The sequence below is a fragment of the Chaetomium globosum genome, genomic scaffold (genome assembly GCF_000143365.1).
Source record: "Chaetomium globosum CBS 148.51 scaffold_1 genomic scaffold, whole genome shotgun sequence".
Lineage (NCBI taxonomy): Eukaryota > Fungi > Ascomycota > Sordariomycetes > Sordariales > Chaetomiaceae > Chaetomium > Chaetomium globosum.
The window spans coordinates 4,434,349-4,456,323 of record NT_165976.1 but is presented as its reverse complement, the minus strand read 5'-3'; the positions used below and the strand labels follow the sequence as shown (position 1 = coordinate 4,456,323).

The following is a 21,975-nucleotide window of genomic DNA, read 5'->3' as shown; positions in this document are numbered from 1 at the left end:
GTAGCCGGACTTCTGGGCGATTCCTCGTCCCTCTCCAAGCCATCCAGTGAAACTGGATGCGAAGCGCCATGATCATCAGCATCACGGTAGCGCGTGTGCCTCCCCCCCACCCGTGGAGGGTTGGCGAAAGCGAGATCGTATCCAGTGGCCGTGTGGTGTTCTACTATGCATAGCCGCGTCATACATGTACAGGCCAAGGTTTTGCCCTCCGTGATGTCAAGCCCCTTCTGCCCTGACGACCGTCTTCTCGATGACACGCTCTCCCCAAGTCTTCTAGGAAGCCACGAATTGGCAGTGTAGGAGCAACGTGTTCAGGTATTGGGCCCGGTTGCTGATCTTGGTCCAGGTGGCCTTGCCTGTATGAATCCTGATGCCACTTGTCTCTCACACGGCGTAACCTTAGACCTCAGGGTCGCTCGTCCCTGTGATAACACCGCTTTGGTCGATTTACTGAATTTGGTGTTCCTGTCCATCCCAACATGTGATGCTATCCGTTCCAATATAAAATACCGTCCCTCCCAGCATATAAACTGTCCATCCCAAAGCACCAATGGTATCCATCTCAGGTAAACGTCCATCTTAAACCCTATTATTACACTCGAAGGCTACACACCGTTTCAGATCGCCAAGAAGATGCTTGAGAAGGCAAAGGTGTACCACACGGTCAAGTGGTCGAAGAGTGACCCCACGAAGCCAGAGGGTATGTTCTGGGCGCTTGACTGGTCCAAGAACGAGTGGAAGCTCTCCCCGTGGCTGCAGCTATACGACAATACTTACAAGACCAATAACAAGAAGCTCGCCTTCTTTCAAGTTGCTGGGATCAACGCAATGGGCAAAATCTACAGTTGTGCGTTTGGTTTCATCAACAACGAGCGTCAGGAGGGTTTTGACTGGCTCATGGATCAGGTTAACGCCTGCCGCGAGAGCATCGACGCAAATCCCCCTGCAGTGACCATCACAGACTACGACAAAGCCATGAAGTCGGCTATATCTCGAGTTTACCCCGATGCGGACCAGCAGCTCTGTATCTTCCACGTGAACAAGAACGTGGTTCTCAACATCAAAAGAAAGTGGAAGAAAGATGTGGTTGAGCAGCTCTTGGCGGCGGAGGGAGCTCCAGCAACACAGAGCGCCGTGAACGAAGAGGAGGAGCTTGATGGAGAAGATTGGGCAGTGGTTACTCGCCTGAATAACCTCGCCACCTGTGAGGGCTTGCTTGAACGCCTCCCTGAGACCGTTGAATACTCCAGAGCCGGCCTTTACAAGCTCTGGGCGCATGCTATCTATGTCAACACTCTAGATGCCTTCAACCTTGCTTGGGAGAAGCTCAAAAGCCTTCTTTTCCGACCAAACGGAGATCATCAAGCACCTGGAAGAGACTTACATGACTGCCTCTATCGTCAAGCAGTGGGCGACCTGCTACACCAACCAGAGGCTCAATTTCGGTCACCGCACCACATCTCCAGTGGAATCCATGAACCGCTACCTGAAGAGCTTCGTTGTAAACGGCAACAGCACTGTGTTTGAGGCCATCACGCAGTCCCTCAACATGGTTAAGGAGATGGAGGTCAATTTAAAGGAGGGCCGCGCTCAGGAGACTGGTCGACTCAAGCGTGAATATCTCGGCAAGGCCTGGCTTGGAGAGGCTCCCTATAACGTTGCAAGCCGAGCGTTGAAGAAGATCTCACTGCAATACCGCCATATGCTCGGAGCAATCAAGACTCCGGAGAGACCGAATCCGGCGCCGTTGACCCCTTGCACCGGCCAGTTCACCAAGCAGTACGGCATGCCCTGCAGTCACGAACTCTACCGCCGGCACACGGAGGGCGAGCTCTCCCTCACGAAGATAGATTTCCACCCATACTAGTGGCTCCGGCGGTCTCTATTACATGAGGATGAGTACCTCGAGTATCACGAGTTTGACCGTGTTACTACTCTCCGTGGCAGGCCTACCGACAGCGCCGTGTTCGCCTCGGATCCGAAGGCTCCCCGCTCAACGGCGCCACTCTCCACGCCGCGCGAGTCTCTGCTGACGCCGTCAATCCACGCCGACCGCCCCCAGTGGGACGGTGTCGACCTTGCTACCGAGGATGCTTCAGATCATGCCAACGCTGAGCAGCCTCGCAAGACAATAAGCGGCCTTGAAATGGCTGTGGCTGCTTCTCGCGGAGCTTGTGGAGGTTGAGGTCGTGGTGCCAGCTCCCGGCGAGGCGGAGCTGCAAGTTCTACACCACGTGGACCGGTTCCCATTTTCATGAGTACGGATTACTATTATTCGATGCTGCAGCAACTCGACGCCGCTCTGTTACAACAAGCTATACATATGGTCCTCAAGCAACCCCACCTCCAGCTATTACACATTACAACCTTGATGAACTAGATATTTTAGCCAACTACAAGCCCTCCAGCTTCTTCTCCGACGGGATTTGACTCTTGAGATGATTTTCCAAGCTGTGCTTCGCGAACGGGCTCTTCTCCCTCAACACTCTTCCGTACCGAAAGAAAACCCACGGTGCCAGACAAAAGATCAGTGCGAATGAGGCAACAACGGTGCCCGCGATGTTGGCTCCGAGAGCTGGGTACATACGGTTCGCCACGAGCGGCATGACACCCGACACCAAGGCGCGCACAAAGGCGAGACCACAGAACGCGGACGCGGCATAGAGCAGGTAGGCGTCAGTAAGATAAGCGCTGAGTGTGTAAGCCATCTCGTTGACAGCAAATCCAACCAACACCAACGCTGCAGTAGGGACCAGCCAATGGATCTGGGGGGCTGTGGGTGGGACCGTCCAGGCAAACCATATCAGCCCGATGGCCAGCGCGGGCGCGGCGATGGCGAAGCCCATGATCTTATCTTCCCTGCAACAAAGTCAGCATTTTCACAAACTCAACACGCAGGAACAGGGATATACTAACGGCTGTATCCTCTCTCCCCGCTGCAGCCCCTGACGGACAGTTCTCCGATCCCACAGCCGCGGTAGAAAGCTGAGCGCAACGCCAGGCAAAAAAGCCAAGAAGGCCATCGACGCCGTTGTGGGCGTGAAGCCCGCCGACATGGACAGATACACATCCGGCAGCGACTCGGTAAAGAGGTAGATGATACCCCAAGACACAGCCGAGATGGTCGTAACCATGATCACAATCGGCTCCGTCCCCAACAACTTCAGCGGCTGCACAACCACCAGCCGGAACAGCGCCTCCGCATCCGGCGCATCGTCAGGGTTGAACCACTCCAGACTCCCAACACCTCCCTTCGCACCCAGAACCTCAATCTTCCGCTTCAGCACCTGACTCGGCCGACTCTCCCTCACCCCCAGCAAACACCCAAAACACATCGCCGTCACCGCCGCCGAAACCCAAAAAATCCACCGCCAATCCCCCTCACCAACCACCAACAAACAAGCGCCATACAACGGACCCAGACACAGCCCCGCCGTCGAGCCCGCATTCCAGACCACCACCAGCCACACGCGCTGCGCGCCGTCAAACATGTCGTGGATGCTGCCCGCCGTGACGACCGCCGGCACGGCCGAGGTGAAGCCCGCGGCGAAGCGGCCGACCCACACGGCCGCGACGTGCGGCACGAGCCCCGTCAGCAGGCAGCTCAGGCTGAAGAGCGCGCACGAGACGAGGTAGGGCGTTCGGCGTCCGATGAGCTCCGACAGAGCGGGCGTGATGAGCCCGCCGAGCGCTTGGCCGAGGTTGTACCTGTGGGGGTCAGGGGTTAGCGGGAGGTGTACCCGGGTGAGGTGGTTTCTGCTGAGTCGTCTGGCTCTAGGGCGTAAAAAGGGAAGTGGTGGAAATGTGGGTGGGGATGTGGGTGCTTACATGAATGTGAAGGCCAAAATGGATGTCACTTTATCGCCGCCATACTCGGGTTGGGCTGCGTGTGCTGCTGAGGCCTGTCACGGGTGCGCCGAACGGGAATGGTCAGCCGTTTTTTCAAAGTCAAAGGTTTCTGTAAGCACTAAACTAGAAGTTGGGGTAGGCAGTGAGAAAATAACTCACCCCGGCCGTGCTGACCACCGTGACAAAGAACTCGAGGAAGATGATGACGGTCGTGTCGAAAGTCTTCCTCGCGGCGTTCCAGTTCCGAGGATGGTCTTTGCTGTCCGGCAACCAGCAAATCAACCCGTCACTATTCCGCTGGAGGCCCAAGCTTGCCAGTTGCTCGAGCTCCTGGTCCCCGTTGACCGTCTCTGCCCCGGAGATACTGCCAGGCTTCGACATGATGGATTCAGGGGGCGACTGATGGTCCAGGGTCGGCATCAAGAGTTGGCAAGGTGGCAGACGAGCATACTCCGATCTCTCCTGCTCGGGAACCGGGGACCCCTTTACACTTTTCTACAAAAACATTTCACCACATGGGTTGTTGGGCATGGCGAAATTTCAGATGTGCTGTCAGCAACCAGACCCCCCTCAGCCCGCCGAGACCAAATCTGATCAAAAAAGTCTCAAACAGGATCTCGTCACATTGCGCGTCCAGCCGATCAAAGGTCGCGTCACAGAACAAATTTCTGACCTCGGTTTTACCTCGGACTGACCGCTACTTTAGGGATCGGCCCCAACATGTCGATTTTTTCTGGATCTGTAGATGAAGTGATTGCACCGTCTTAAACCTCAGCCTCGGACTGCACCCAATCGCAGTGTCCTGGGAGGGGCGACATAAGGGGAGAGAAGGATCTGGATTGACACATGGCATGTGATATTCCCGAGAAAGGCCCTAACAAGTACTATTGTACAGTCACATTATGAAAGGGGCTAGAAGGATTCCGCAACCACACTTGTAAGGCTGGCTGAAGAGTGGAATTTGTCGATGCGTACTTGGGTTCGAGGACCGGAAAATTCTCCGAGTGGTGCTTTGGCAAGAGGATCGTAGGATCCGTATTCGGTCATCCTTGGCCCGTACCAAACACCAGAGAGCCCAGGCACATACATATAACCACACACGATACCACCGTCACATTCGCCTGGCCTCACAATCATGGCTTCGACAGCTTGGACACAAGACCTAATATTCCGAGTTTGCTTTCCGCCACCATGACTCTGACCACCACCAACTCGAACCGGGCCTGGGGCACCAAAGCAGCCCCTGAGAATGGCGCCCCTGCCACCTTTGCCGAGACAGACGAGGTGTCCTGGGGAAATCCAGAGCATACGGGCACGGCGTTTGACTTTCGAAGTGAGTGCCCCCCCTCCTTCCTCTTCCTCCCCCCCCTAAGCACTTACCCCCATCCCATACTAACCCCATCCCCCCCCACCCCCCAGCGGACGCGATCACAACCCCCACCCTGCGCCAACTCACGGCCCTCACGCACGCAACCCTCAACGACGACGTCTTCGACGAAGACCGCACCACCACCTCCCTCGAGCGGCACATGGCATGCATCTGCGGGCGGGAAGCCGCCGCCTTCGCCGTGTCGGGCACCATGGCCAACCAGCTGGCGCTGGGGGCGCTCGGGGCGCTGAGCGCGCAGCGGCCGTACGGCGTGCTGGCGGACGCGTCGGCGCATGTTGTCTGTAATGAGGCCGGCGGGTTGGCGGCGCTGTCGGGGGCGACGCTGGTGCCGGTGAGGCCGGAGGGGTTGTTTTTGACGGTGGGGGATGTGGAGAAGGGGGCGAGGTTGGATGGGGAGGGTGGTGGGGGTGGTGGTGGTGGTGGGGAGGGGTTGCCGTGGACGGCGTGTCCGACAAAGGTGGTGAGTTTGGAAGATACGGCGAATGGGAATGTGATTCCGTTGGCGGAGCTGCGCAGTATTAGGGAGTGGACGGCGAGTCGGGGGTTGTTGGTGCATATCGACGGGGCGCGGGTGTGGGATGCCGTGGCCTCGGGCCGGTCCGCGGGAACGCTGGCTGAGATTGCGGCGTGCGCGGATGTCTTGACGTTGTCTTTCTCTAAGGGGATCGGCGCGCCGATCGGGGCCGCGGTGGTGGGTTCGGCGGCGGTGATCCGCCGAATCAAGAGGCTGCGCCAGAGCATCGGCGGCGGTGTTCGGAAGACGGGGTTTCTGGCGGCCGCCGCGCGGGAAGCGGTGTTCGAAAACTTCGGGCCGGGGGATGTGGACGTCAGGGGGGTGTTCAGTATCACCCATGGAATGGCGGCGGCAGTGGCGCGCATGTGGACGGACAGAGGCGGGAAGTTGCTCCGCCCGGCTGAGACAAACATGGTCTGGCTGGATCTGCCGAGTGCCGGCGTCCCGGGTGAGACATTGAATGGCGTGGGTCTGCAACATGGCATCCTGATCGCCGCTCCGCGGATCGTCCTTCACCATCAGATCTCCGCCAAGGCGCTGGTGAGCCTGGAGCAGGTGTTTGAGGACGTTCTGGTTCGGCGGCAGACCGAAGTCGCGAACGGGCTGGGTGGGCTCCGTGTGAAGAGCAAAGGATGCGTCCAGAACATATGACAGAAAGACTTGATGGTCGGACAGTGTCTCAACATCTGGTGGGCAGGTAATGAATGTTCTGCTTCTTTCACCGAGGCGCCAACCATGAGAAGTGTTAACCGATCCTCGGCTTTCTCCTCACCCACACCTCTTTCTCGGCGGCCTGTGCTCCCCCAGTCTCGCGCAACTCAACCTCCCATACCTTGAGCTTGTAGTTCCCGCGATCTGACCTGCCGGAAAAGAGGTCGAAGGACCAATTATGCTTTGGGCAAGTCAGTCCTGCGCTGAGGACAATGCCAAAGTCCTCGATGTCGAATGGGATGCCCTGTGATAACGGGAATGAGGAATGAGGGCATTGCTAAAATCATGTCTCATTAATACAATAATTCATTCATATTAGTAATTGAGCATTGTTACCCACATGGTCTACCGCGTGAATCTTCCCCCGATATTTAAACACGAGAACCTGGTCGGTCAAGTCCTGAGCTGATTCGTCTGGAATCCCGAGTTCTGTTCGCTGGGAACTGTCTGTCCTGGGGACATGGAAGACTTTGCATCCCGGTTTCGGATCCTCGCCATGGCTGCTCCTGCTGCCACACAGCCGAGGCTCGATCTCAATTCCGTGGGCTTCTTGGTTTTCATCACATTCAAGTCCGACTTCGGGGAACGACGAGGCGACGCCGACCGAGAACCACTCTGATCCTGTTCGGGAGGACCCTCGAAACGGACTGAGTAGAATTTCCATTGTAGGTACTATCGTGGATATTACTCAACGAGATTGGCGAGACAGTGGGGTGGTAATTTTGATTTCTCTTTTTTTCAACTAGTTAGGTTCTCTGGGCAGTCGTGAGAGATTTCGGCGCTGCGGTTGAATACCTACCTAATCGAATTTAATCCTCCAGATGTGGACCCTCACGTGCCTTTGATATCATCGATAGAAATAATTCAGTTATTAATCGTGTAAGCCAGCCTAAAAAAAAAAAAAAAAAAAAAAAAAGGCTCATTACCAAGCCCCATTCGCCGGTCGAATGGAGGTTGGTAGTTACGAAAACTCTGAAAATAGGGTTGTGCGCCGCGAGGGGGAGTCGAACCGGTCCTCCTCACAATACCACTGGGCTAAACCGTTGTTCAACTTCAATTGTGAGAAGGCGGTGGCAGTGCGTGTGCGGGAACTTGTATATATAGCACTAGCGGGAGCACGGTGGCAGGAAGGTGGGAGAAAGGCCAAGGAAACAGGCTGTACGAGAAGGTTGGGATAGAAATGGGAGCAGGAAGGCACACGAACCATACTAGATGAATAGGTACCTATCAGGCACACTTCACAAACGGTGATCACATCGTACGCGCGGGTATAGGGTAAGTCTAAGAGCAACCATTTTAACTGCTTCCTCAGCTAGGTACTCCACCATCTAGGACAGAGGTAGAGAAAGAGGGGGGCGAAGATAGAATGAGGCTATGACTCTATGAACTGGGAACAACAAGAGGCCCAATGCATGTAGGTGGAGGTACCCAACCAGTGGAGCAGTGAGATACCGCGGGAAATGTACCGACGCGCAGACATAGAGCTACGAGAGCACTAGGCGCTCAGCGATTTATGGACCGTCGCTTATACCGCTTCCGTCACTTTTGCTCAGCGTATATCAACGACATCATCATTTTCAACAGGACGGTGCAAGAGCATGTACAATACGTGATAACGATCTTGACACGTGTGTATCGGCGAAAGACCTGCCCGAGGTATTCCTTACCGGCGGCGACCTTGTCCAGGTGGTACGATCGGCAACTACACTGAAGCATATACGGTTTGAATACCGCGTGACCAGCAGGGTCTTAGAGGAGCTTTTTAATACACTATATAGTCGGCTATGAGCCTCGCTAGAGGTAGCTATTATGCCTGCATGTATACCTAGGTAGGTACCACCAAACACCGCAAAGCACTAACACCAATGTTCACTCAAAACAGAGAGAACCCTACCTAATTCTGCATTACCCCTTTTCCCTCTCGTTTCTATCTCAAATCCAACAACACAGCCACAAGATGGTATGAATCCAACTTGCTCGTCTGTACTCCCAACGTGAGCTGTTGTGTTACTTGTGTCGCGAGTCAATCGAGAAGAGACTTTACTATACCCCTCAAGGTCATTAAAGAGGCGCTTATGAGTTCGAAATTAGGAATTGTATCGACCTTGTTAACCCCCTATAATCCCTAATGGACGTCGATAGGAGGAAATGGGGTCTGGAAAGGCTTCGCGAGAAGAGTACCAATGTACAGATTACAATCGAGATCCCAAGTCCCGCAATTAAATTCCGGGCAGAGGAAGTTTATGCATTGCAACGGTAAAGTTACAGCAGGGGAGTAATTGCCGAATTATCCATATAACCGGCGTGTTTCCAGGCAAGTGGTCGCTTCTCTAGGCGCCCCAACCGGGGTTTTCCCACCAACCTCGGCACCCCCTTTTCCCTGTATCATGCCCTCATCATGCCCTCATCTGGAATCGGAGGACCGGAGCCAGCTTCTTGAGTGGTTACGTATATCTCGGGCGAGGGCCAGCGATCATCAACCCCTCGCTCGTGCGCCTCTCTGTCGCCCACATTATCCAGGAACAAAGCCATAGATCTTCACTTTGGTACCGGGTACGGACCGGAGGGGGCCATAACGATCGGCATTCCGATGTGGGGAAATATATTGGCCCCAGGCTCTCGGGCCTCAAAGCAACACTCTCCCAGCACAAGTTGAAACAACATGACGCCCCCCGGGGGGGTGTTCGTCATAGCCGCTCAACTCAGAAGGCAGATGGGTAACACAACCGGGTAGAAACCCAGATTTCTGATCCGAGGGGAAAAGCATATAAGACCGGCCCGGGAACTCCCTCAGCCGCTATTCTCCTAGAGATCTGCACATCGTCACGACGCACGAGACCTAGGCCGAGTCCCAGTATCACCAACCTTCACAGCCAACATGAAGACCACCCTTTCTGCGCTGGCCCTTGTGGCTCTCTCCTCTGCCACCCCCGTCTCCCTCAAGGAGCGCCAGGGCCAGAGCACTGGCGACGGTCCGTTTGCGCCAGCGGTATGTTCACCAACATCAAATAACCATGTTCAACCAAATCCATCCTGATCTCAACTAACGTGATTACTTCCCACCCCCACAGGGCTACTACACCTCCAACGCCCTGCAAGGCCACACCTTCTACGCGCCCAAGGAGATCCCGGAGGGCACCAAGCTGCCCGTCATGCTCTGGGGCAACGGCGGGTGCTCGGCAGACGCGACGGGGCAGGCTCCCTTCCTCACGCAACTCGCATCGCATGGCGTACTCGTCATCGCGAGCGGCACGCCGGGCGGGCAGGGCAGCACGACGGCCGACGTCATGAAGCAGTCGATCGACTTCATCAGCACCAACGCGGGCCAGGGCGACTTTGCCAGCGTCGACGCCTCGCGCATCACGGCCGCCGGCTGGAGCTGTGGTGGCGTCGAGGCCTACGCCCAGATCTGGGACGACCGCGTCCAGAGTGTCGGCATCTGGAGCTCGGGCCTGCTGACCAACTACACGGCGGCCGAGAACTTCCGCAAGCCGGTGTTCTTCTTTCTGGGGGGGCAGAGCGATATTGCGTTTGGCAACGGCGAGCGCGACTACAACGCCATGCCCGCGGGGGTTCCCAAGTGGAAGGGCAACCTGGATGTTGGCCACGGCGGTACCTATACCGACTTTAACGGCGGCAAGTTTGGTGTGATTGGCGGCCACTGGGTGGAGTGGACCATGCGTGGCAACAGCTCGGCGTCTGCGTACCTTACCGGTGATGGTGCGAAAGCCGATGGCTGGCAGGTGGTCTCTGCGGACTTGGACAAGTTCAGCGTTGAGCCGATTGCTTAGGGGTGAGGATGAATAGGGGCTGGAAGACTCTATTAGGGGCGTTGTATGTTCGATTGTTCGATTGCAGAGCAAGACTACTTTTTCAAATGACCGTGATTGATTGCAAATTTGGAATGGCCAAACTGAGAACATGAACCTCGACGAGGTCCTGCATCTCCCGAGTCGTCCTTGGGCCGAGCCGGCTATTGTGGTTGACGCCGTATATGGTAAAGCATGCGGGAAAGCCTGAGGGGAGCAAGGGAAGACAAACACGGAAATGTAGCTCTTTTGCCTAAGACTACTAGTCGGTACCCAGCTGGGCTCGGCCAACCCGATACGCTGATTGGGGCGCATGTTGCCGGCTGTTTCCCCCTGTTGTTCTCCATGGTTATCCGCGTGTCTTAGCCGCTTCTCTACTAGTCCGGACCATTGGTACCTGCAGTTAGTAATCTCGGGTCCAGGAACCGGGCTGTAAGCGGGAGGTCGGCCCAGGAACACGCCTGCTGGCAGCTGCATGCGTGCTACTCCATCAGCAAGTAGTAATCATATCGTCCCATGGACCCGGTTAGCCTCTGCATTGCAGCGTGCGGAGAAGAGCCACGGCCATTTAAGACCATGGCGCCCGCCGTGGACGTTGTTGGGTTCAAGCCAGGGCACTTGCACTGTTGCTTGTCCTTCCAAGATTGTCCAAGATGGCGCCCCTTTCGCTTCGGGCCCTCTCGCTGCTCGCGCTCACAGGAGCCGCAGCCGCGGTGACCCTATCGGTCGCGAACTCTGGCGGTAATGATACGTCTCCGTACATGTATGGCATCATGTTCGAGGACATCAATCAGAGCGGTGACGGCGGGCTGTAAGTTCTGTCGCGGCTTCCCCTGACAAGCTTGCATGATGCTTAACTAAAGTCCTTAGGTACGCCGAGCTGATTCGCAACCGAGCCTTCCATAATAGCTCCCTCCAGGCCTGGACCGCCGTGGGGGACAGCACTCTCGAGGTCGTAACCTCTGCACCGTTATCGGATGCCCTGCCTCGCTCGGTCAAGGTCACGAGTGGAAAGGGCAAGGCGGGCTTGAAGAATGCCGGCTACTGGGGAATGGACGTCCAGAAGACCGACAAGTATAGCGGCAGCTTCTACTCGTACGGCGCCTACGACGGAAAGTTTACCCTCTCTCTGGTGTCGGACATCACAAATGAGACCCTGGCCACCACCAAGATCAAGTCCAGGTCGGTGGAGCATGCCTGGACCGAGCACAAGTTCGAGCTTCTCCCGACCAAGAGCGCGGCGAACAGCAACAACAGCTTCGTGCTGGAGTTCCGCCCCTGCCACCAGACGGAGCTCCAGTTCAACCTCATCAGCTTGTTCCCGCCGACGTATAAGAACAGGCCCAACGGCATGCGCCGAGAGCTCATGGAGAAGCTCGCAGACCTCAAGCCCAGTTTCCTTCGGATTCCAGGAGGCAACAACCTGTAAGTGCTTCCGGCGAAACTAGCAGTAGTTGCCTGAGAGACACTAATCTCAGCGAACAACAGCGAGGGCAACTATGCTGGCAACTACTGGAACTGGTCAAGCACACTTGGCCCGCTGACCGACCGGCCCGGTCGTGACGGCGTGTGGACGTACGCCAACACGGACGGCATCGGGCTGGTCGAGTACATGCACTGGGCCGAGGACCTCGACGTGGAGGTTGTGCTGGCGGTCGCCGCAGGCCTGTACCTGAACGGCGATGTGGTCCCGGAGGAGGAGCTGCACGTCTTCGTGGAGGATGCGCTGAACGAGCTCGAGTTCCTCATGGGCGACGTCTCGACCCCTTGGGGCGCGCGCCGCGCTAAGCTCGGCTACCCCAAGCCGTGGAACATCAAGTTCGTCGAGGTCGGCAACGAGGACAACCTGTGGGGCGGCCTCGACTCGTACAAGAGCTACCGGCTGAAGACTTTCTACGACGCCATCAAGGCGAAGTACCCCGACATCTCCATCTTTTCGTCGACCGACGAGTTTGTGTACAAGGAGTCGGGCCAGGACTACCACAAGTACACCCGGCCGGACTACTCCGTGTCCCAGTTCGACCTGTTTGACAACTGGGCCGACGGCCACCCCATCATCATCGGAGAGTGAGTGAACGGCGACCCCCACCTCCCCCTAACGCGGGATCGCGAGCTGATAGATCACCCCAGGTATGCGACCATCCAGAACAACACGGGCAAGCTCGAGGACACGGACTGGGACGCGCCCAAGAACAAGTGGTCCAACTGGATCGGCTCCGTCGCCGAGGCCGTCTTCATCCTCGGAGCCGAGCGCAACGGCGACCGGGTCTGGGGCACCACCTTTGCGCCGATCCTCCAGAACCTCAACAGCTACCAATGGGCTGTAAGTACATACATACATACCGCACCCCCAACCCCAACCCCCCCAAAGCGCACCTCCACCCACCCACCCAAACACACCACAACTACCTAGCTAACCCGCCACACAAACAAACAGCCCGACCTAATCTCCTTCACCGCCAACCCGGCCGACACCACGCCCAGCGTCTCGTACCCGATCATCCAGCTGCTCGCCTCGCACCGCATCACGCACACCCTCCCCGTCAGCAGCGCCGACGCCTTCGGCCCGGCCTACTGGGTGGCCGGTCGCGGCGCCGACGACGGCTCGTACATCCTCAAGGCGGCCGTGTACAACAGCACGGGGGGTGCGGATGTACCGGTGAGGGTGCAGTTTGAGGCGGGGGGTGGTGGTGGTGGTGGTGGTGGTGGTGGTGGTGGTGGTGGTGATGGGAAGGGGAAGGGTAAAGGGAAGGGAGGGGAGGGTGGTGAGGGTGTGAAGAAGGGTGACCGCGCGCAGTTGACCGTGTTGACGGCGCCGGAGGGGCCCTGGGCGCATAATACGCCGGAGAATAAGGGGGCGGTCAAGACGACAGTGACGACGTTGAAGGCCGGGAGGGGTGGGGTGTTTGAGTTTAGTCTGCCGGATTTGTCGGTGGCGGTGTTGGTGGTGGAGGGGGAGAAGTGAGGACGTTGTAGTGTGGTTGCGGCTGAGGTTAACGCTGGTGGTTGTGTGTCCTTGGAGTTGTTGGACCAAGGTAGTGGTGGTAGTAGTAGTGGCTGGGGTGGTGATGGTAATAGCTGGGCATCCCGTTCTTCCCGATTGAGGTCCACCTTTGAAGTGGATGTCGTTGCAGCGGCTCGCTCACATCTTCCCGACTGGATCCCTCGGTAACCAGGCCTTTCCATAATCATCTCTGGATTCTTTCTCGTTTTCCCCCCTACCTACGCCCTGCCACAGCACAACCCCCCCTCCCCCACCCTTCACATCATTTCCGAATCTGCCCGCCATCTCCCCAAACCGTCTGGGATCTTCTACTGGTCATATAATGTGGTCGGTTTTGAGCGGGTGGGTTTCTTGCTTCACTCCAGGCACCATTAGTTCAGACGAACGTGTTGTTTGTTGCTGGGGGTTGCTAGACAGGGGTTGGTCTTGGCTGGGACGCGCTGGCAAGGTGGAAGTTGTTGTGCTTGCTGCTGGCTCGGTGAGTCATTGTGTTTGACTTCGGTTCTTTTGTTAGTTGTATTCTCATTTTATTTTCCCCCTTTTTTACTTGTTTATTTCGTTCCTGCTGAGCGACGGGTCTGTTGATTGCGTGATCCGACTTGGAGCGCATGTTTTCATGAGAAACCCTCTGTCGATGCCCGCTCATCACCAAATTGGCCATGCAGTGAACCACGTCCCCCACCCTTCTACCTTTTTTGTGGGATGCGACCCTTCGAGCGAGCCAAATGCTCTTTCCGTTTGTTGAGGTTGTGATGCGGGGTGTCAAAAAGGCGTGTCAAAAGAAGTGGGTCTCCATAAGCAGGTACCGAACCAACTTCAGGGGTTGCTTCTGGCGCTTCCACGCCTGGACCACAGGCAGTCATCGTGAGACTCGGGCAGTAAGGGCCCCTGCTTGTTTCACCACCAGATTGCCAGGGCTGGCTCGGAATAAACTATGAATAACACGGCGGTTTTGATGGGCTTAGAATTGCCCGAGCGGTAATGTTGGTTCTGGAAGACCTGATGTGCTGCAGGGACGAACAGACTGCCCGACCGCGCATCACAATCAACCAGACAGGCTAGGGAGAATCGCATAAATGGCCTAACCCAGGCTCCTTTAAGCTGCTTGGCTGCTTTGTGCGTTTGCTGCTGCTGCCCGACCGTGATTCATGACAGCCCCTTCTTTACCAGCAAAGTCTGGTCTCAGACTGCCCTCCGGTGCTTGCGACAGTACGAGCTTCTTACAGGTTCCACCGTGGTTTCGGCACGGGGGTGGCTCAGAAAGTCAACGCCGCTCTCAGCCGTAGTGTTTCCAGTTTTGGTAGTCTGTTGGTGAGGTGAGCTTCCTCGAGAGTGACGTACTAGGCTCCCACAGGGCCCTGGAGCTGCCCGTCACGTGTTGAGCTCAGGCGGGGTCCGTTTGAGTGGCCGTGCCAGCCCAAATTTCACTGGTCGCCCGCCCACGCATCCCGCCTTGTGTTGTCGCTTCGCTGCGCTTCGGCCTTGCCCCTTCCCTCATTTCCAACTTTGCATCCAAAACCGGTCACTTCGCCCACTCTCGTCCTCTTTCCAAAACATCGAGCGACTGAACCACATCGCAAACTTTTTGCAACCACTTTCCACCCCACCAACTTTCCCGCGAAGCATCCTCCTGTCGGCATCCCGCCATCCACTACATTCCACGAGGTTAGTCTTAGTTATTGTCCCCTCACCTGCTCTATCGTCCTCCACACCGCACACCACTTCTCGCCCGCTGTCGTCATAGCCTGCGCGATCGGTCTCTGCCTCCACACACTGAGTCCGTGGTCACGATCTTCGGGGTCGCCTCGGGCTTGCCCTCCAATTGCCCCCCAAGTCTGCGCCCGACATGCCAGGCGGCCTTGCTTCACGCAGTCTAAGGCAGACCGGGCTGCGCATCCGCACCCCACACCGAGAGCGGGGAGCCTGGCAGGAAATCGGCACAGAACAGCGCAGCGCAGCACTTTCGCATCAACAAGAGCCGCTCCGTTATGGCAGTTTTTGTTGCTGCGATGGAAGCGACTGGTCCTCTGGCAGCTTTTATTTCCCCTGTTCAGGCTCTCGTTCCGTTTTTCGCTTTTCCACTCACCGACCAACCCCGACTATTTCTGATGTTTTGCTAACCGCTATCCCGCAGATACTACTCCATCCGTCAAAATGGGCCACGAAGATGCCGTGTACCTGGCCAAGCTTGCCGAGCAGGCCGAGCGCTACGAAGGCACGTATTCATAGATACTGAGAATCCCGGCAACCGCCACTAACACTCCACCCCGCACACAGAGATGGTCGAGAACATGAAGATTGTTGCCTCCGAGGACCGCGATCTTACCGTCGAGGAACGGAACCTTCTGTCGGTTGCCTACAAGAACGTTATTGGCGCTCGCCGTGCATCGTGGAGAATCGTCACCTCGATCGAGCAAAAGGAGGAGTCTAAGGGCAACTCTACCCAGGTCGACCTTATTAAGGAGTACCGCCAGAAGATCGAGGCTGAGCTCGCCAAGATCTGCGAGGACATCCTCAGCGTCCTTGACCAGCACCTGATCCCCTCTGCCAAGTCGGGCGAGTCCAAGGTGTTCTACCACAAGATGTCAGTAATTCCCCTGTCAACATGCTACCCCAGCTGGGTCTGACCCCAGTCTAGGAAGGGTGACTACCACCGTTATCTCGCTGAGTTCGCCGTTGGCGACAAGCGCAAGGATTCGGCCGACAAGTCTCTCGAGGCGTACAAGGCTGCCACCGAGGTTGCCCAGACCGAGCTGCCGCCCACGCACCCCATCCGCCTGGGCCTTGCCCTTAACTTCTCCGTTTTCTACTACGAGATCCTGAACGCTCCCGACCAGGCTTGCCACTTGGCCAAGCAGGCCTTTGACGATGCTATTGCCGGTACGTAACCCCCCGCTGCCGAGACGCGAACTTTTTCTGACAATGACTGCAGAGCTCGACACATTGAGCGAGGAGAGCTACAAGGATAGCACCCTGATCATGCAGCTCCTCCGTGATAACCTGGTACGTGGCGAAAACGCGAAGGTGACAATTAGAGCAATGCTAACACCAGACAGACCCTCTGGACCTCTTCCGAGGCCGAAGCCCCCGCTGCTACCGGCTCCGCCGAGGCCCCGACCCAAGAGGAGCCGAAGCCGGAGGCGGCTGCGGAGGAGCCCAAGGCCGAGTAAGCGGCGTCCTAGATGTTCCTGGTCTCTTGATAGTGATAACCCCGGTTTGGCAAATCCCTTGGTGGAAACGGTGTCTTTGGAGCGCGGACTGGAGATCCCCACGTACCTTTGCATGTTTACGGCAGATACACAAGACTTGGCAGGCGGTTCGTTGCGGCGGCTGAGGGTTGAAGCGCAACGTTTGGAGGGTTCTGTTTTCCTTTCTCAAATTGCTTGCTTCTAGACTCGGACTGTGGCGAGGATCGCTTGGGCAAGAATAAAACCCCCCCGTCGTCAATAATAGACCTGTTTGGCGTCTCACGCGTTGCTGGTTACAGCCGCCGGTATGAGTTGTATTGTCTTGCATTATCTCGAGCTAGTTCATCCTTGTAACTAGATTTCACCTTTCACCATCTTCAGCACCAACGCTTGTTCCCCCCTTAACCCCGCTGCCACTGCTACTACCGTCCTGCCTCCTGACATCACCGTCGTCGGCATCGTCCCCGTTTTCCTCAACCACCGCAAAACAAACCCTCAACCACAAACTACAATCCGCACAGCCAACCATCAACTCCCCCAAATCAGCCGCATCCCCCAAGTCAGCCTCGGTGAAATAATACCCTCTCGGATTCCCGCACCGACACGACTGGTACCACTCTGTCTCACCCCCGTCCCCGCCCTCATCGCACTCCAAATCATCCAGGTCGATGGTCTCGATGCCTGTTTGGAATGCTACTCCTCCTCCTCCCCCTCCTGCTGCTGCAGATTGGGATTGGTGCTGGCGGCGGAGGAGGAGGAGGGAGGTGTCGTAGGCCTGGCGCTGGGCGCGGCGGGAGAGGGTCGCGTAGGCGGTGGAGATTTGGTCGATTGTGTAAGTTTTTGTTAGGGGGGTGGGTGAGGCTGGTGGAGGGTGGTGGGGTTGGTGCGGTGGGTGTGGTTTCTTGTCGGGGTGGTGGTTGAGGAGCGCGCGCCGGTAGGCTCGCTTGATGAGCGCTGCGGCGGCGGGCTCGCCGCCGGTTTGTTCTTGCGTGGTGAGGGCGGTGGGGGAGAGGTTGAGGATTTCGTAGTAGGTTGGGTTGGGGTCTGAGGGGGTCATGGTGAGGTGTGTCTCCCTGGTGGTGTGTGGGTGTTGGATGGGTGTTGGGTGCTGGGCTAGCGGATGGTGTTGAGAAGAGAAGATTGTGAGAACTTGGGGGGACAAAGTCAGAAGAATTTGGAGCCAATCACGTGCTTTTGTTTTGTAAAAGGGTCCTCTAAGTGTCCCGAGGAGCGAGAGCGATCTTCTCCAGACGAGACGCGGGCGTCAGTGAAAGAATGGGAAAAGGGGGGCGGAGATAGTTGACAACATGAAGATGGTAGTGGTGTGTATGATATCTGTTGCCTACTTGGCAGGGAACTGATCGCCCAATAACAGCGGGGAAGTGAAACGAGGAGCATAACCAAAGCTTGAATCAGACAGAGATGGTGGCACACTGCTGGCCCGCCTGAGCCGCATCTCGAAGGCCCTCCAGTGGTTGGATGTTGTACATTGGTATTGGTACAGTCTAGAAGCACCACAGCTCTTGTGCATGGTATCTGGCCGCTTATTTCGGAAACTTGGTCCAATCCCGTTTTCCGACCTGCAACTTGGTTAGCAGAATATTCGAAGCTGCGAGGGCCGGCCATCACAAAAATTACCTTCTTCCATTCCCTGATGAGCTCCGGCATGTCCAACATGGCCTGTCTCCTCTTCTCCATCCTGTCGAACACCCAAATCAGCAAGTAGCCCCAAAACGGCCCTCCGCCACTCGTTCCGGGAATTCCAGACATACTTGACACCCAGTTGCCTCTCGTGCTTGTGGCCCTTAACCTTCTGGCCGACACCGGTACCCTTGACCCGCAGACCGAGTTCGACCCTCTTGCGTAACCTTACTTCAGTGCTCTTGGGCCCTTCCGGCAGTAGCTCCTCCACACCATGCTTCCGCGCCATCTTGACGAGTTCGGCCTGCCGGCGCAGGGAGTACTTTGGGTCGTGCCACTTCCCGGTCACGGGATGCCTCAGGGGCCGGAACGGGTTCGGCGTGTCTTCTTGGTAGCCCGTCTTGTGTGTCTCGGGGTCGGCGCCGGCGGGGAGGATCGAGGCGGGGGGGTACCGCGCGAGGAATGTGCGCAGCCGCGTCGGCAGCGCCAGCGCTAGTTGTATGTTCTTCGTCGCCGCGGCCGCCATTGTCGAGGTCTGCTTGACGCTGTGATGTGGGCGAGCGAGTGCCTTGCCGACAACGAGTCGAGCCGAGAGGTTCTTAGTCGAGGAGCAATGGATTCTCAAAAAAGAGTGGACCCTGTGTTTTCGGACAGTGCGTAAAATAACCACCTCGCACCACCATGGATGGGCGGAGACCGCTTCTCACTTCGTTATAATAGAAAAATAACAGATCAAATTAGTGTCGCTGGCTTCCATGAAGAGTAAAAAAATCAGAGGTTCTTTTTGTGTCTCATTTATCCCGTTTCTCATGTTTTCTGCCCCCACTGAAACGACTAGAAGCGTATTCAGGGTACAGTGCATATAAGTCGTTCGCGACACGGTGGGAACGTGCCAAGCCAGCCAAGCACTTGCGCCAAGATCCAAATGCACATGAACATGAGTGGCCGTCCAGCATCGAGCAGCCATCCCATTCCCCAAACCAAACTTTATTCGTCCATCTAACCATCTCGATCTACACCCCGGCGACCACTTGTATCGCGCTATGGATCGGAGACGTTTACCGCCAGACCTCCCAGCTCTGCTTCGGCAGCGGGAGGCTGAGAGAGCCGCGGCTGCGAAGCCTAGGTTCATCCCGAAGAAGGAACGAGAGCGCATGGCCGCAGAGAAAGCGGCGAAAGAGGAGGAAGAACGGAAACGACGAGAAGAAGCGCTCATTGCACAACGGCATTCGTCGGCCAACGGGACAAACGGATCGAATGGATACTCTAGCGGAAAGTCGACGACCAACAGTATACCAACCGGCCCCAAAGCGATGCGCCACCCAGGCGACAGTGGTGAACCTGAGCACGGCGGGAAGCGGCGCCGGCTTAACGACAATGATGAAAAACGAGCCGAGATGGAGCGGAAGGATGCAGCGGAGTTGCGGGCCAAGTACATGGGTCCTGAGGTCAACCAATCTACATTCTCGGCGAAGAAGAAGAGAAAGAGGACGGCGGCAAATAAGTTCAACTTTGACTGGGATCCCGAAGACGACACGAGCAGGCCTTTCGACCCCGTCTACGCAGAACGCCCAGAGTCACTCGTAAGGCTCGCGGGCTACGAGAATACCGACGAGTTGGTGCTCCGGAAGGCAGAGGCCATCCGGCGCGGCGACCCAGAAACGGGAGAGGAGCGCGCGAGGAAGTTGTTGGAACAACACGAGCGCGTCAAACAAGCGGCAGAACGCAAGAACTTTGGCAAGCACTGGTCGGAGAAAAAGCTAGAGGACATGAAAGAACGCGATTGGCGTATCTTCAAGGAGAACTTCGGCATCGCCACTAAAGGTGGCGCCATCCCAAATCCAATGCGCAGCTGGGCCGAGTCAAATCTGCCACGGCGGCTGCTCGAAATTGTCGAAAATGTCGGCTACGACGAGCCAACCCCTATTCAAAGGGCTGCTATACCGATAGCACAACAGGCACGCGACCTGATTGGTGTTGCCGTTACCGGTTCAGGTAAAACAGCCGCCTTCCTCTTACCTCTGCTAGTATACATCTCGGAACTCCCTCCTCTTACGGAATTCAACAAGAACGACGGGCCGTATGCGCTCATTCTCGCCCCGACCAGAGAATTGGTGCAGCAAATCGAGACCGAGGCCAGGAAATTCGCCGGTCCCCTTGGTTTCACTGTCGTTAGCATTGTTGGTGGTCACTCTTTGGAGGAGCAAGCCTTTGCGCTCCGGAACGGCGCAGAGATTATTGTCGCAACTCCGGGTCGTCTGGTGGACTGTCTTGAGAGGCGCCTGCTTGTGTTTTCCCAGTGCTGCTACATTATTATGGATGAAGCAGACCGCATGATCGACCAGGGTTTTGAGGAGCCCCTAACCAAGATTCTCGACGCTCTACCGGTAGCAAACGAGAAGCCGGATACAGAAGATGCAGAGAACTCACAACTCATGAGCCGCTACCTCGGCGGCAAAGATCGGTACCGCCAAACCATGATGTATACAGCGACCATGCCCCCGCTCGTCGAGAAAATCGCCAAGAAATACCTGCGTCGTCCGGCCATCGTGACTATCGGTAATGCCGGTGAGGCCGTCGACACAGTCGAGCAGCGTGTCGAGTTCGTTTCGGGCGAGGATAAGCGTAAGCGGCGCTTGCAAGAGATCCTTAACTCGGGCCAGTTCAAGCCGCCCGTTATCGTCTTCGTCAACATCAAACGCAACTGCGAGATGGTCGCCAAGGACATCAAATCATGGGGCTACTCGACGGTCACGCTCCACGGCAGCAAAACGCAGGAGCAGCGTGAAGCGTCGCTGGCGTCGGTTCGGAACGGTCAGGCAAATATCCTGGTGGCCACGGATCTGGCGGGGCGTGGTATCGACGTGGCGGATGTGTCGTTGGTCGTCAACTTCAACATGCCCTCGAGCATCGAGGCGTACACGCATCGTATCGGTCGTACCGGTCGTGCGGGCAAGAGCGGTGTGGCCATCACATTCCTGGGCAACGAGGACTCGGACGTCATGTACGATCTGAAGCAGATCATCTCCAAGTCTTCGATCTCGAAGGTGCCGGAGGAGCTGCGGCGGCACGAAGCCGCGCAGTCGAAACCGACGCGGGGCGGGGGTAAGAAGCTGGACGATAGTGGGGGTTTCGCCGGGAAGGGGGGTTCGTGGCAGTAGATGCCGCGGGTTGGAGGTAGTCGTGTGTGGGATATCATTGGTGTGTGCAGTCCTCGGGGTCAGGCCTATAAGGAGGCTCGTCAATACACCTTAAGCGTTCTATTGCAACAGCTCATCGGCGGCCATGTCGACTTGCGACCGGCCCAGAGTCGAATGTGGAGTGACAGACATGCAGGTCCAGCCAAAAACTTGCTTGTGTCGTAAGACTCGAAGGTATCACTGTGGCTGTAACTTGCTAACATCTCCACTGTCTGTTCGTGGCAATGACTTTAAGTTGACAGGGAAGCCGGCTTTGCGGGTAGATCGGCTTCGGATAAGAACCCTGCAAGTGGGATCACGGTGGCTAAATCTCCAGGATTGCCAAGTCCGCTCGTGCGGCCCGAGTTGCGGCGCATATGGTGGATCTGTAACACGGAGAAAAGAGATGGAGGAGTTGTTTTGGTTTGTGTTGTGTAAGAGAAGGGAACTCAGAATAAGTTTGGAATTTGTTAGTTGGAAATAAAATAGAGTCCCTGACAATGACCATGCCACGCTCCAGAGTTGTAACCGACAGAGCCGACCAACGACATGTGTTCGGTAACCTCTTGGTATTGGTCGGGCAACTTTTGAGATGCTGTGCCGTTTCGAACTAGGACCCGCAAAGTCTAAGCCTGATTGGACGGATACTAGTTCGTACAATGTCGCACACAACGTCCTTGAGAGAGGCAC

The 21,975-nt window shown here is 56.6% G+C and overlaps 7 protein-coding genes across 7 annotated transcripts; 5 read left to right on the top strand and 2 right to left on the bottom strand.

Moving 5' to 3' along the window:
- Positions 1-550: 550 nt before the first annotated feature.
- Positions 551-2,185, top strand: CHGG_01450 (uncharacterized protein; the record flags this gene model as incomplete). The annotated part of the gene is made up of 4 exons (XM_001220670.1): positions 551-553; positions 622-1,287; positions 1,358-1,779; positions 1,948-2,185. The coding sequence occupies 4 exons, from the start codon at positions 551-553 to the stop codon at positions 2,183-2,185; spliced, it is 1,329 nt and encodes a 442-aa protein (XP_001220671.1).
- A 208-nt stretch (positions 2,186-2,393) lies between these two features.
- On the bottom strand, positions 2,394-6,238 carry CHGG_01449 (uncharacterized protein; the record flags this gene model as incomplete). Its single annotated transcript, XM_001220669.1, has 6 exons — positions 2,394-2,859; positions 2,917-3,708; positions 3,829-3,902; positions 4,009-4,344; positions 4,825-5,138; positions 5,230-6,238. The coding sequence occupies 6 exons, from the start codon at positions 6,236-6,238 to the stop codon at positions 2,394-2,396; spliced, it is 2,991 nt and encodes a 996-aa protein (XP_001220670.1).
- Positions 6,239-9,342: 3,104 nt separating this feature from the next.
- On the top strand, positions 9,343-10,255 carry CHGG_01448 (uncharacterized protein; the record flags this gene model as incomplete). The annotated part of the gene is made up of 2 exons (XM_001220668.1): positions 9,343-9,453; positions 9,536-10,255. The coding sequence occupies 2 exons, from the start codon at positions 9,343-9,345 to the stop codon at positions 10,253-10,255; spliced, it is 831 nt and encodes a 276-aa protein (XP_001220669.1).
- A 671-nt stretch (positions 10,256-10,926) lies between these two features.
- CHGG_01447 (uncharacterized protein) lies at positions 10,927-13,238 on the top strand (the record flags this gene model as incomplete). Its single annotated transcript, XM_001220667.1, has 5 exons — positions 10,927-11,084; positions 11,144-11,698; positions 11,762-12,340; positions 12,404-12,596; positions 12,711-13,238. 5 exons carry the CDS (start codon positions 10,927-10,929, stop codon positions 13,236-13,238), a joined length of 2,013 nt encoding a protein of 670 aa, XP_001220668.1.
- Positions 13,239-15,431: 2,193 nt separating this feature from the next.
- On the top strand, positions 15,432-16,447 carry CHGG_01446 (DNA damage checkpoint protein rad24; the record flags this gene model as incomplete). Its single annotated transcript, XM_001220666.1, has 5 exons — positions 15,432-15,492; positions 15,555-15,861; positions 15,916-16,157; positions 16,210-16,280; positions 16,334-16,447. The coding sequence occupies 5 exons, from the start codon at positions 15,432-15,434 to the stop codon at positions 16,445-16,447; spliced, it is 795 nt and encodes a 264-aa protein (XP_001220667.1).
- Positions 16,448-16,826: 379 nt separating this feature from the next.
- On the bottom strand, positions 16,827-18,632 carry CHGG_01445 (uncharacterized protein; the record flags this gene model as incomplete). The annotated part of the gene is made up of 2 exons (XM_001220665.1): positions 16,827-17,656; positions 18,104-18,632. 2 exons carry the CDS (start codon positions 18,630-18,632, stop codon positions 16,827-16,829), a joined length of 1,359 nt encoding a protein of 452 aa, XP_001220666.1.
- A 517-nt stretch (positions 18,633-19,149) lies between these two features.
- Positions 19,150-21,267, top strand: CHGG_01444 (uncharacterized protein; the record flags this gene model as incomplete). Its single annotated transcript, XM_001220664.1, has 1 exon — positions 19,150-21,267. One exon carries the CDS (start codon positions 19,150-19,152, stop codon positions 21,265-21,267), a length of 2,118 nt encoding a protein of 705 aa, XP_001220665.1.
- Positions 21,268-21,975: the final 708 nt, after the last annotated feature.